The following is a 12,350-nucleotide window of genomic DNA, read 5'->3' as shown; positions in this document are numbered from 1 at the left end:
TCAAATATACGTTCACAATTATACAGAGACAGATGCATGTGAAAGATCATCCTGTACTGCGTCTATATCATGAGACTTATACCAGAGTGTTTACACATCATGTTTTTCTTAACTTTGAAAATCTAGGAGGTGTATTGGACTAAAGCATTTTAATTTGCAAGAGTTTTTTTTAATCTAAATTACTTTGAACTTATTCCCTCATTTCACTATGCAAACCATGAAATAATGACTTAAAAGAAACTTATACCGAGATTCTAGATTTTATTTCAAATCTGTTGTCTTTTTTTTTTTTTTTTTTTTTTAATTATCTTCTAATTTCTTAATTTTGTGGATTTTCTTTTTTAATAAAGGTTTTGGGAAAATTAAAATAGGTGTGGCAAGAGTAGCCCAACTGGTTTTACAATAAGCTCATTCTGGATAGGAATTAACTAAATCAAAATAAAACTAAAATGTGAAACCCAACTTGAACCAAGCCCAAACCTTTTTTTTCTTTCTAAAACGGTAGTTTTGTGAAGGAGGAAAGATTAACACTAACTAATACTACGTAACATTAGGGAAAAGAAGAGAAAAAAAAAAAAAGGAATAATTTGCAAGTCGGTAAATGAATAATCACGATCCAAGATATGTTCAAGATTATATAGGACCTATATCTAAACGACATTTACTTATGTGTTGATCTCTAATGACGATGAAACCGTTTTAACTTATGAATTTTTTTGATAAAGTTTGTGATTTTTTTTTAATAACATTAATCATACTCATAGAACGCCCAACAAAAGTCATTACTAGAACACCACGTCTCCTCCTTATCATCAACATTCTAAAAATGTACCCCTCAGATTTGACTTTATTACCATTTTACCCTTCCTTCCATTCATTACTCACATAACTTGTCTCTCTCCTTGTTGTTTCTTTTCCCTTGACCGTGCAACAATGGCGAGAGGCTCTTCCCAATCCCAACAATCAACCTCCACCGCCTCCTCAACCGCCCGGCCCGGTCTGTCCGCTCCTCGTGGATCTGCCGCCGCTACTGCCGGCATGCGTCGCCGCAGGCTCGGTGGCGGTGGTAGCGTGTCCTCAGGCGGAGGATCCGCAGCTGGATCAGGATCGGGCAACATGCTAAGATTCTACACAGATGAAGCTCCGGGGTTGAAGATCTCACCGACAGTTGTTCTGATCATGAGCCTCTGTTTCATCGGCTTCGTCACCGCTCTTCACGTCTTTGGAAAACTCTACCTCCACAAATCCGGATCCGGATCTTGATCTGGATATTTGACTCGCTGGTCGCTGGGTTTCTTTTTATCGTTTCGATGAGATCCGTGTAAATCGCTAAACGTTGAATAAAAAACATGTTTACTTTTGGAAACAGACATGTTTGATCTTGCAAAGTAGTAGTCTACTAAAAGTTGATGATCTCTTCTCTCACACATGCAAAATCCAAAATTGGCCTAGCTACTAGGAAGCGTTTTGTATTTAAAGCATTCTTCGTTCGTTGGTATGACTCTTCTTCTTCAGTGGGGAATGTAGTAGAGCCATGTTTGTTGTCTCTGTCAATTGGAATTTCTTTCTTTGGTTCAAGAAACTCGATCGTCGACTCTTTTAGGCACTCATTCCGGTCGTCTACTCTGGAAGACGGCCCATTACAGATTTGGATCATCACTCCCAAGCCCCATTACTGATAGAAAGGAAACACCAGGCCCATTAGAGATTCGGATCACTCCAACATTATGATACGCAACTCCATATATGATTAAGCACACTTTTGTTAACGAATACTACTTGTGTAAGTTGTAACAATCAATACATATACTTTCCGATTTTGCATGTAGATAGGGTCAAACTACAAGAAGGATATCTTAACAAAAGTGTTTTAAGACCATGGCATGTTGGCATTAAAGAGACAAGAGGATCAAAATCAATCCCATATGCCATAATTCGATATCAATGACGACTATATAACAACAACACTAGTGGGTAACAATTGTAATAATAATAAGATGACACCCAACTCTGTTCAACTCTAAATCAACAACATACAATTTGGTTTCTCATTTATATAATAGTGTTGGCAAAATAACATCATCGATACGAGGAATGCTATCTAACGATGATGAAATTTACTTATTCTTATGTATGATTTAAAACGAGGATCGAGGATTATAGAGTATATATAGTTTGACAAGTATGACTTAAGATTTAAGCTTCAATTTTCACTCAAATCTTTTTGGTCTTTTTTTTTTTTAACTTTAGCTATAAAAAAAAGGTTGAAAAAGTTAAAATAGGGCCCAACTTTAGTGTAGGCTCCAATTTGACAAATTGCTTTCTTCTTATGGGATACCATTTGTCTCTACAATATGATGGGCCTACTTTTCTTATCACAAGTTGATATATAAATTCTACCCAACCTGTTTGTAGTTTTACTGATTATTATGTAGTTGAGTAGTTCTATTAACATCTAGCGTATCTGATAATGAACTTTTAAAAATTTTATTCATAAAACAGAATTTTAAGAATACCATGCATATATATCTATTGGATATTTAAAATTACCATAAGTAATTTTCTAAAATACAGAAACCCATTTGAAACTAAATAATTTTTCAATTTTAAAGTCAGTCAACTCTATATAATTTTACATACAGTTAATTTGAAAAATATTTTCTCGGTGTGTGGTTATTACGGAACCGCAATTAACTACAAACATGTAAAAAGTAAAAATAGTATTCAGGATTTATTAAAAAGAAAAAAAAAATTAAGGGAGAGAGAGAGGAGTGTCTTTAATCGTATGATACAGACACTTGTGACTTTAATAAAGTCATTGGCGTTGCTTTGTCGTTTTCGCGCGACAATTTTTTTTGACACGACGTCTCCTAATTATCCACCTCTGTCTTTTTCCTTTTTATATTTTTTCTCTGCCAAAACATAAACCTTTTTTCTTCTATTTTTAATAAAACAATTTCTACTTAGATATCAATAGTATAAAAATAAGCATTATTGTATTATATGTTGATTCTTATAACAAAATCACTCCAATTTTTATGATATGTACATGTAGACAGTGGCGGACCCATGAATTGTTTTTATCCAGATCATTTAAAAAAAAAGGGAAAAAACTAAATCTATTATGTCAGGGACTTGAACTCAGGATAAAGAGGTCATGGACACACAAATACCAACTCAGCTGCTGTATTTTTTATGGTTTCTTACACATAAAAAAGTTTATATCATTATTTTACTAAGTCAGTTGTCTACGTTGATTCTTATAACAAAATCACTCCAAATTTTTATGATATGTACATGCAGGAATCTCGTAAACTAAAATATTGTACAAAGCAGAAATTTATGGCAACATATTTGTGGTAATTAGAACTCCCAAGTTTTTTACATGGAAAAATGTTATTTTATTCTTTCTGATTTGAATGAAAATTTGGAAAGAATAGCAAATATTCATAGCCTAATTCAATCAACTTGGTCAAAAGAACCTAATTATAAACAGACAACGAATTAGGCTATGGATATATGCTATTTCTTTCCGAACAAAAAAAAACATGCAACGCATTGTATCTTTGAATATTTTGAAACTTCGATTAAATAAATGATTCAAAAATTAAAATGGATAAATTGGTATCGAACGTTATCTCAACAATTTACATGTATGCCGCATGAAATGAAACTGAAACAGAGAGAAGAATAAAATCAGAACCGAGCGTGATGGCTAATATATAACGTAAGAAATTTCTCTTTTAATTTCTTTAGGGAGGCTAGGAAAAAGAAAGGGAAATGGAGCCATGTAAAAGACGATATAAACACAAAGGGAGGATGAATATGCATGGTTAGGTTTTTGATAAACACAAGCTTATTTTGAGTGGAGGAGAGTCAAAGCATCCAAGTGGCTCACCCTTCAAATAGATGCTTACTTTCAGCAGAAAGTCACAAATGAATTTATGTATGTGGGTGTGGAATGTATATTTCTATTATTTTGAGAGCTATATTGTTGTATGTGTTGTGTTTTGACAACTTTAAGTGTATATACTACAAAAAGTGTTTGGTCCAAAACTAACTCACTTGATAAATTCAGCCATGGGAGACTTCACACAATAATATTCAAATTAGATATCTTTTCTAAAAATTGTAAAATCGACTTTCTTAGTAAAATATTATTTTAGTTAGGAAAGAAACATGGAAAAATAAAAGATACGATCCACTCTAATTAAAAAGATAATCTTTGACTAAAGGTTATGATCAGCAGACAGAAGAATATGGTAATCATATCATTAAGATTAAGAGATTACACGTTTCGAGTTGTGGTGCAATATTAGAATAAAGAAGATATATTTCTAATCAGAATTGAATATGAATTAAGTACTAAAGAAAAAAAATGAGAAATTGAAGCTAGTTTTAGAAGGAGTTGCATGAAAAATGTAAAAAGGAATAAGGAAAAAAAAAAAGGTGGGGGCCAAAGAGGCAGCAAATATCAAGGGGGGTCTTTGTTAGTTGTTGGGACTCACTCACAACTCTGAAGAAGAGACTCATTCTTTCTCCCTCTCCCATCCCATCATCCTTTTTGTTTTCTTCTTTTCTTTTTCTTTTTTCCTCTCCAATGAAATTATGAAAGGGTATTATTCATAATCAAATGTTTGAGAAAAAAAAATTGTTTTATGAGTAGATATTAGTGACTAAAATAGTTCTGCCATCTTCACCAAAAAAAAAAAATTGTTATGCCATTTAGTAATTCAACATCAGATCAAGCATGTCACTAAAAAACGGTACATTAAACATATAAATAGTATGCTAATTTTTACGATAATATGATATAATATTATATGAATTAATAGCAAACTATATATATGAACAAAAAAAAACATGTTACTTTTTCAAATTAGGAAGCAATCATTTTCCACCATCAAATATTTTTACTAAACCCATTTGAAGATATTTATCCAAGAAATATCAGTATATTAGTAGACTTTACCAAATGAGTCGGTGTTGTAATTGAATATAAAATTTTATTATTGAGACTGGTGAAAGTTTGTTTATATGTTGATATGGTTTTTAAATACCATACTTTAGTATATCAATAACAAAATGCTGATTTTCATATTATTTGTCTCTCAGAAAAAGAGAGAAAAAGTGCTTTTGTTAGAAAATCGAAAGGAGCCTACTCTTCTGTCTTTAGCCGGTTGGTTGGCTCTTCTTAACAACGCAATGGAAAAGGTGATTAATTTTTTCGAATAAAAATAAAAACGAAAACAAATAATACAATACATAACATCAAAAAAGAAAGAACAAAGAAAGATTCCAAAGAGATACTGTTTCCTTTGTAAGAGTATGCAAAGAAAAAGCTAATCAATTTGCGGTTTTTATTCCTCACAAGTCACAAGTTAAGAAAATTATGGTGTGAATGACAAAAAAATATAATCCAATCGATGCATATAATTTAAACTTTGATGGTTCACTCTGAGTGAGTTTGTTGGAAAATGATAACCAACCATTTAAACATGCACTGAAATCAACTAAAATATCAGAACATAAAAGAAAAGAATAGTATGAATAATTAAACGAGTGATTAATAATGGTTAGACGTATTTAAACAGTTGATTAATATAGATACATCAACAATTTTGAAGGGAAAAAAAACTAGACAAAGGATTGAATTAGCCGTTAAGTTTGATCACAAACTTCTTATTAGCACCTAATGAAACTTTTAACATTTCTTCTTTTAACAAAAAAAGAGGAAAATGAAAAAATGTTAACTTTTGTGTGTAAACGTGTGTATATTGACACAAATATAGTTTTTATTTATTAATTTTCAAGTGAATAAATAAGTCTTTATTGGGAAACAAAGAAAAAGAAAGAAGAAGAAGAAGAAGAAGAAGAAGGGGAAAGAGAGAGTGTAGGTGTGGGTTCTGTTCTGTCTTGGCTTTGTCTCCCCCGCTTATCTCTCTCTCTCTCTCTCTCCACTAAATTGTTTTTTTTTTTTGCTTTTTTGCTCTTTAAAAAAGTATATTTTTTTCCAATCTGCAAATTTTTATCTATGTCTGTTCCTTCTTCTGCTCCCTCTTCTCAGTACCTGCAAATGGAGGAAGAAGAATCATACTTTGAAACCCTTGTTCTCATTTGATTCCTCCTTCCTCTCTCTTTTCTCTCTGATTCGTGATTCCACACTTATTTACTCATCTCTCCCTTCAATAGCAACTTTTAAAATTTGCTTCTTCTTTGTGAAATTTACTTGAAAAGGAGAGGAATTCTGAATTCTGTCACTTCAAGCTCGAATTTTGCCAACTTTCCTTTGATGGGTTTTACTTGTTTTGTTGTAATTTGATTAAAAATAGAAACTTTTTGTTTTTTTTTCTTTCTTCTTGTCTCCTTTGCTTAATAAAGAAGAAGCTTTTCAATGGAATTTGACTTGAATACTGAGATTGCGGAGGTGGAAGAGGAGGAGAATGATGATGTAGGAGTAGGAGGAACACGAATTGACAGGGGTAGGCTTGGAATTTCACCGTCATCTTCTTCTTCATGCTCTTCCGGATCATCATCATCTTCTACAGGCTCTGCATCTTCCATTTACTCTGAGCTGTGGCATGCTTGTGCTGGTCCTCTCACTTGTCTTCCCAAGAAAGGCAATGTAGTTGTCTATTTCCCACAAGGTCATTTGGAGCAAGATGCTATGGTTTCTTATTCTTCTCCTCTTGAAATCCCCAAATTTGACCTTAATCCCCAAATCTTCTGCAGGGTGGTTCATGTCCAATTGCTTGTAAGTCTGTCTGTATCACTCTACCCCAAAAAAAGAACATTCCTTTTGTGTTCTACTTACTATTCTTGAACAAGTTCTGTTTTTTTTCTTTTCTTTTCTAATTGTGGTAATTGTTTGCAAATTTGGTTCCTTCTTTTGGGGAAACAAAAGGCTAATAAGGAAACTGATGAGGTCTACACTCAAGTCACTCTGCTTCCACTCCAAGAGGTACTCTTTTTACTCAACTGTTGCTTCTTTCAAACTTCAATTGATGTTGAGCAAATTCAAACGCTCTATCTTATTCGAAGTAAGAGTATATCACTAGTGTAACTTCAGATTCTAGGTGTGATTGTGAATAAATTTGGTTTTTCTCTAGTGACTTAACCCCATCATTTTGTTTAAGAGGCTCATAGAGCACTGGAATCTTTGGTCTTTCTTGAGTTTCATTTATAATCTCAGTGATGTTAATATGTTGAAGAAACTTCTTGGGTTTTATAGTTTTCGATGCTAAATACGGAGGGGAAAGAGGTCAAAGAGTTAGGAGGGGACGAAGAGAGGAACGTAAGCTCTTCCGTCAAACGAACACCTCATATGTTTTGCAAAACCTTAACAGCTTCTGACACAAGCACTCATGGAGGTTTCTCTGTACCTAGAAGAGCCGCTGAAGATTGTTTTGCTCCTCTTGTATGGTTCTCTAGATCTCATTTTCTTCATTTTTTTCTGGAGGTTTGGCCTTCTTGTTATAAGCCTTATTTGTGAATTTTTTACGGATGTTAGGACTACAAACAACAGAGGCCATCTCAAGAGCTCATTGCAAAGGATCTCCATGGAGTAGAGTGGAAGTTTCGCCATATCTATAGAGGTGGCTCGGGTTGAGTTTGGCATTATTCGTTTTATTTTCTTTGTCAGTGAAACCAAAATGTTTAGTTCTGTCTCTTTGTACTATAGGTCAACCAAGGAGGCATCTACTCACCACTGGTTGGAGTATATTTGTTAGTCAAAAGAATCTAGCCTCTGGTGATGCCGTTCTCTTTCTGAGGTAATCATAAGATTTCATTTTAACTGATGTAGATTGATAGTGTTTCCCTCTGCTATTGGTTGTTTGAAGCTCTTGATCCAAAAATGTTACATTTGTTACTAATATCTGCGTTTATAGAGACGAAGGTGGAGAGCTGAGATTAGGAATAAGAAGAGCAGCAAGGCCAAGAAATGGACTTCCTGACTCAATTATTGAGAAGAACTCATGCTCGAACATTCTGTCTCTTTTGGCTAATGCTGTATCTACAAAAAGCATGTTTCATGTGTTTTACAGTCCACGGTAATATAACAATGAAACACTGCCATTAGTAATGATTCTTAACTTGCTTCCAAGGACAAAAAGAACTATAGTATTGATTCATGGATTTATATACAGAGCGACGCATGCAGAGTTTGTGATTCCTTATGAGAAGTATATCACAAGCATCAGGAATCCCATTTGCATAGGCACAAGATTCAGAATGCGATTTGAAATGGACGACTCTCCTGAGAGAAGGTATTGCTTCTTTATTTGTGTTGTGTAGCCAGCTAATTTTCTTGAACGAGAATTAAAATTTGACCTTTCTTGCAGATGCGCTGGAGTAGTGACTGGAGTCTGTGACTTGGACCCGTATAGGTGGCCAAACTCTAAATGGAGGTGCTTGTTGGTGCGTCCTCCCTCGTCTTTTTGGAGTATCTGTCTATTACCGTGTAGAAGACTTTTCATTTTCGAAGATCGATAGTTAAATCTTTCATTTGTCTGGCAGGTGCGATGGGATGAGTCATTTGTGAGTGATCATCAAGAAAGAGTTTCACCTTGGGAGATTGATCCCTCGATTTCTCTCCCACACTTAAGCATTCAGTCATCTCCAAGGCCTAAAAGGCCGTGGGCAGGTTTACTGGATACTACTCCACCCGGAAACCCCATAACCGGTAAATTATACAGACCTCTCTTCTTTTGGAGGATATGCTTTGCAAACAGGTCTCAACTTTCTTTAGTAGATTATTGATTATTGTTCTTGGTTTCTGCAGAAAGGGGTGGTTTTTTGGACTTTGAGGAGTCGGTTAGACCCTCTAAGGTCTTGCAAGGTCAAGAAAATATAGGTTCTGCATCACCCTCACAGGGGTTTGATGTTATGAACCGCCGGATACTGGATTTTGCGATGCAGTCTCACGCAAGTCCAGTTCTTTTGTCGAGTAGAGTGAAGGATCGATTTGGTGAGTTTGTAGATGCTACTGCCCTGAACCCAGCTTGTTCAGGTGTTATGGACCTGGACAGGTTTCCAAGGGTCTTGCAAGGTCAAGAAATTTGCTCGCTTAAATCATTCCCGCAATTTGCTGGTTTCAGTCCAGCTGTTGCTTCAGGAAAACCAAATCTTGGATATACTGATCCCTTTGCGTACCAAGCTAACAAGTCAAGTTTCTATCCGCTAGCTTTACAAGGGATTAGGAGTACTCATGTTCCATATCAGAATCCATACAATGCGGGAAATCAATCCTCGGGTCACCCTTCTCGTGCAATAAACTTTGGTGAAGAGACTAGAAAGTTCGATGCACAAAATGGAGGTGGCCTACCGAATAATGTTACCGCTGATTTGCCATTCAAGATTGATATGATGGGAAAACAGAAAGGCAGTGACTTTGATATGAATGCTTCATCAGGATGTAAACTTTTCGGATTCTCCTTACCTGTGGAGACACCTGCATCTAACCCGCAAAGCTCGAGCAAAAGGATCTGTACAAAGGTAAAAACTTTTTCTTTTTCATCTCTTTGGCTTGTTGGAGCTGCATTTCTAGATGTCTCTTCTAATAAATTCTTGTGTTGAATTGTTGTCAAAAGGTTCATAAGCAAGGCAGCCAAGTGGGGAGAGCTATTGATTTATCCCGACTAAACGGTTATGATGATCTCCTTACCGAGCTTGAACGGCTGTTCAACATGGAAGGGCTTCTCAGGGATCCTGAAAAAGGATGGAGGATCTTATATACTGATAGTGAGAACGATATGATGGTCGTTGGCGATGATCCATGGCAGTAAGTTCTTTATACCTAGCTACTAAAGCTCAATCACAACTTCTTACCTGCTAACTTGAAATTGGCTTGTTGCTATGGACAGTGATTTCTGCAATGTGGTGTGGAAGATACACTTATACACGAAAGAGGAAGTGGAGAATGCTAATGACGATAACAAGAGTTGTTTAGAACAAGCTGCTATCATGATGGAAGCATCAAAGTCATCTTCTGTGAGCCAGCCTGATTCTTCTCCTACAATCACTAGGGTTTGATATAAACAACCCAAGAAAGAAGCTTATTTTCTTATGTTCTTTAAGTGTGTTTTGCTGACAAAAGAACTTCATCTTTATCTTTTGTCATTGAATCTGTCTTGTGTGTTTGTTTGTATTTCTTGTGGTCTCCATGAATCTGGAGATTTGTGAGTTTATGGATGTGTGGAGCATCTCATGCCGTTAGATGAGTTTGGATTGAGGTCTTGAATTTGCGGTTAAGGTGGCGCTTTGGATTTTAAAGTTTTCAATAAAATTACAATATATTTATTAGCTTTTAAGTATTTTTCTGGATTTTGAGAAAAAAATTAAGTACATATGTGCATTTTCATGTATTGTTCTTACAATTGTTTATTTGGATTGATTGACATGTAATGCATACTAGATATTTGATGATAATTTAGTCTTTTTTAAGAAAAATAAATATTATAGTAAATTGCACGGATTAAATAAAATAATGTGACATTTTTTTTTCTGAAATATATTTAGATTTTTTTTTTCATTTTAAAATTAACCTTATTATAGCAATAGTTTTCTATAAATCTAACATTAATTTTATTATATTTTCTTCTATATTAGAATTAAAATTTTATCAATTTAGGGATATTTCATAATATCTGTATTTCATCATTATAAGGAATGAAATTATAGGGAAAATATTGTAATGTTGTCATTTCATTTGTTACAATGTACCAAAATATTTGGGATCTTATATGTACTTTTTAGTTGATAAAATGGTGCACATAGAAATTCTCATGATGCCTCTTTTTGCAAATTTATTTTAAAACAGATATATACAGGATTGGGTTTAATTATTACCATTCTTGTTTTAAAATTCTGCAACGACACAAAATACGTATCAATGGCAGACTCTAGTATTTTCAGAGTAATGCATTTGTTTCCGAAATAGAGAATTTAAACATATCCTAAATTTTATTCCATTATTTTTTAACTAAAAATTTAACAACATAATTCTGAAAAGAAACAACACAACACAGCATAATACTTGTAACAAGAACAAGAAAAACAACAACACATGTAGTAACAAAATAAGAAGAAATAAAGAAAATTGTAAACACAGCTTTTTGTCTAGAGACTTAAATTGGATCACACAACAAAGGATTAATAGTAATCAGATCTAGAGTGGGGAGGATAACCATGATGATGGTGCTCATATTCAGAGATGTTTTCTCTCTTAAAACTCAGGTTTTGGTTTTGGTTTTGGTATTGGTTTTGGATATACTCTGGTCTGTAGTTCATATTGTAGTCCGGAACAAATCCTTCATTAATATGACCATAAGCATTGTTTCCAAACGGTAATGCGGGATTAGGGTGAATCTGGTTCTGGTTGTAGTTGAATGCATTTATGTCCATCATTCTTCTTTGGCTAAAGAGGTCCAAATCATGGTTGATATGACTACCATCATCAATCCCAAAAGCAGCATTACTAGAACTTCCGACATAGAAGTTTGGAACAGTTGCTTGAAAATATTTGGAGGCTTCGACTGTAACTACTTTCTTCAAATTTTCAAGATTACCTTTGAATCCATCGAGTTGAGGTAATGTAAGTTCTTCAACGGGATCTTCCCACCAATTCCCAAGGGCTCTTGTTTTTTCTCTTATTTTCTTTAACTCATCATACTTCTTTTTCTCCGATTCTAATTGGCTCAACACCTACAAATATATATATAAAAAAAAAGTATTCTTTTAAATTTGTAAGTTTGAGTACCAACGATAAATAAGTGACTGAGATATTTAATTCAATGTGTTTTGGTCTGGTGAGAAGAGGCTATGAGTATTCCAAAACTTCTTAGTTAACAAAAACAATGAAAGTAAGCATACACAAATATCTTAATTTTGAAAATTAAAGTATAAAATTATATACATACGTATAAAGCAAAAAAATTAGAATTCTACCATGTAAATTTGGGTTTTATGATTTATATAAAACACTATAACATTTTTTAATCATACAATAAAATAAAAGTAAAGATTACCTGAGTAAGATGATTATTCAGCTCCTGAACAATAGAGTTTCGACGAGTCTCACTAAGTTGCATGTTGTTGTGTTGGTGAGAAAGTGGAGGGTTATTGTTTAAAAATCGATCAATTACAGATTCAACATTAGGATGGCCAAAAGAAAAGACTTTTCGACCAGGTGAAAACACAACTATGGCGATTTCTGCACCACAAAGTGTGCAAAGCTCACTAGCCTTCTTGAAAAGTCCGGATCTTCTTTTTGAAAAAGTAACTTGGAGGTTACTTTCATTTTTCATTTTGACCATCTCTATTTTTTGACGACCTTTGCTTTTCTTCACCAT

The 12,350-nt window shown here is 34.1% G+C and overlaps 3 protein-coding genes across 3 annotated transcripts; 2 read left to right on the top strand and 1 right to left on the bottom strand.

The window, feature by feature from the left end:
* The first annotated feature begins 865 nt into the window (after nt 1-865).
* On the top strand, nt 866-1,388 carry LOC9302456 (protein transport protein Sec61 subunit beta). Its single transcript, XM_002866336.2, has one exon. The coding sequence runs from the start codon at nt 934-936 to the stop codon at nt 1,261-1,263; it is 330 nt and encodes a 109-aa protein (XP_002866382.1). The 5' UTR covers nt 866-933; the 3' UTR covers nt 1,264-1,388.
* Nucleotides 1,389-5,947: 4,559 nt separating this feature from the next.
* Nucleotides 5,948-10,305, top strand: LOC9300763 (auxin response factor 4). Its single transcript, XM_021033525.1, has 12 exons — nt 5,948-6,754; nt 6,905-6,961; nt 7,232-7,417; nt 7,511-7,595; nt 7,682-7,772; nt 7,890-8,051; nt 8,148-8,267; nt 8,343-8,418; nt 8,518-8,683; nt 8,783-9,495; nt 9,591-9,781; nt 9,864-10,305. The coding sequence occupies exons 1-12, from the start codon at nt 6,395-6,397 to the stop codon at nt 10,030-10,032; spliced, it is 2,376 nt and encodes a 791-aa protein (XP_020889184.1). The 5' UTR covers nt 5,948-6,394; the 3' UTR covers nt 10,033-10,305.
* Nucleotides 10,306-11,088: 783 nt separating this feature from the next.
* LOC9300762 (agamous-like MADS-box protein AGL62) lies at nt 11,089-12,350 on the bottom strand. Its single transcript, XM_002864640.2, has 2 exons — nt 12,027-12,350; nt 11,089-11,703 (listed from the first exon to the last, which is right to left on the bottom strand). The coding sequence occupies exons 1-2, from the start codon at nt 12,348-12,350 to the stop codon at nt 11,152-11,154; spliced, it is 876 nt and encodes a 291-aa protein (XP_002864686.1). The 3' UTR covers nt 11,089-11,151.

Source organism: Arabidopsis lyrata (assembly GCF_000004255.2).
Source record: "Arabidopsis lyrata subsp. lyrata unplaced genomic scaffold ARALYscaffold_8, whole genome shotgun sequence".
In the NCBI taxonomy this organism is placed as follows: Eukaryota; Viridiplantae; Streptophyta; class Magnoliopsida; order Brassicales; family Brassicaceae; genus Arabidopsis; species Arabidopsis lyrata.
The sequence above is the reverse complement of the archived record's forward strand: the minus strand, read 5'-3'. Positions and strand labels throughout refer to the sequence as shown.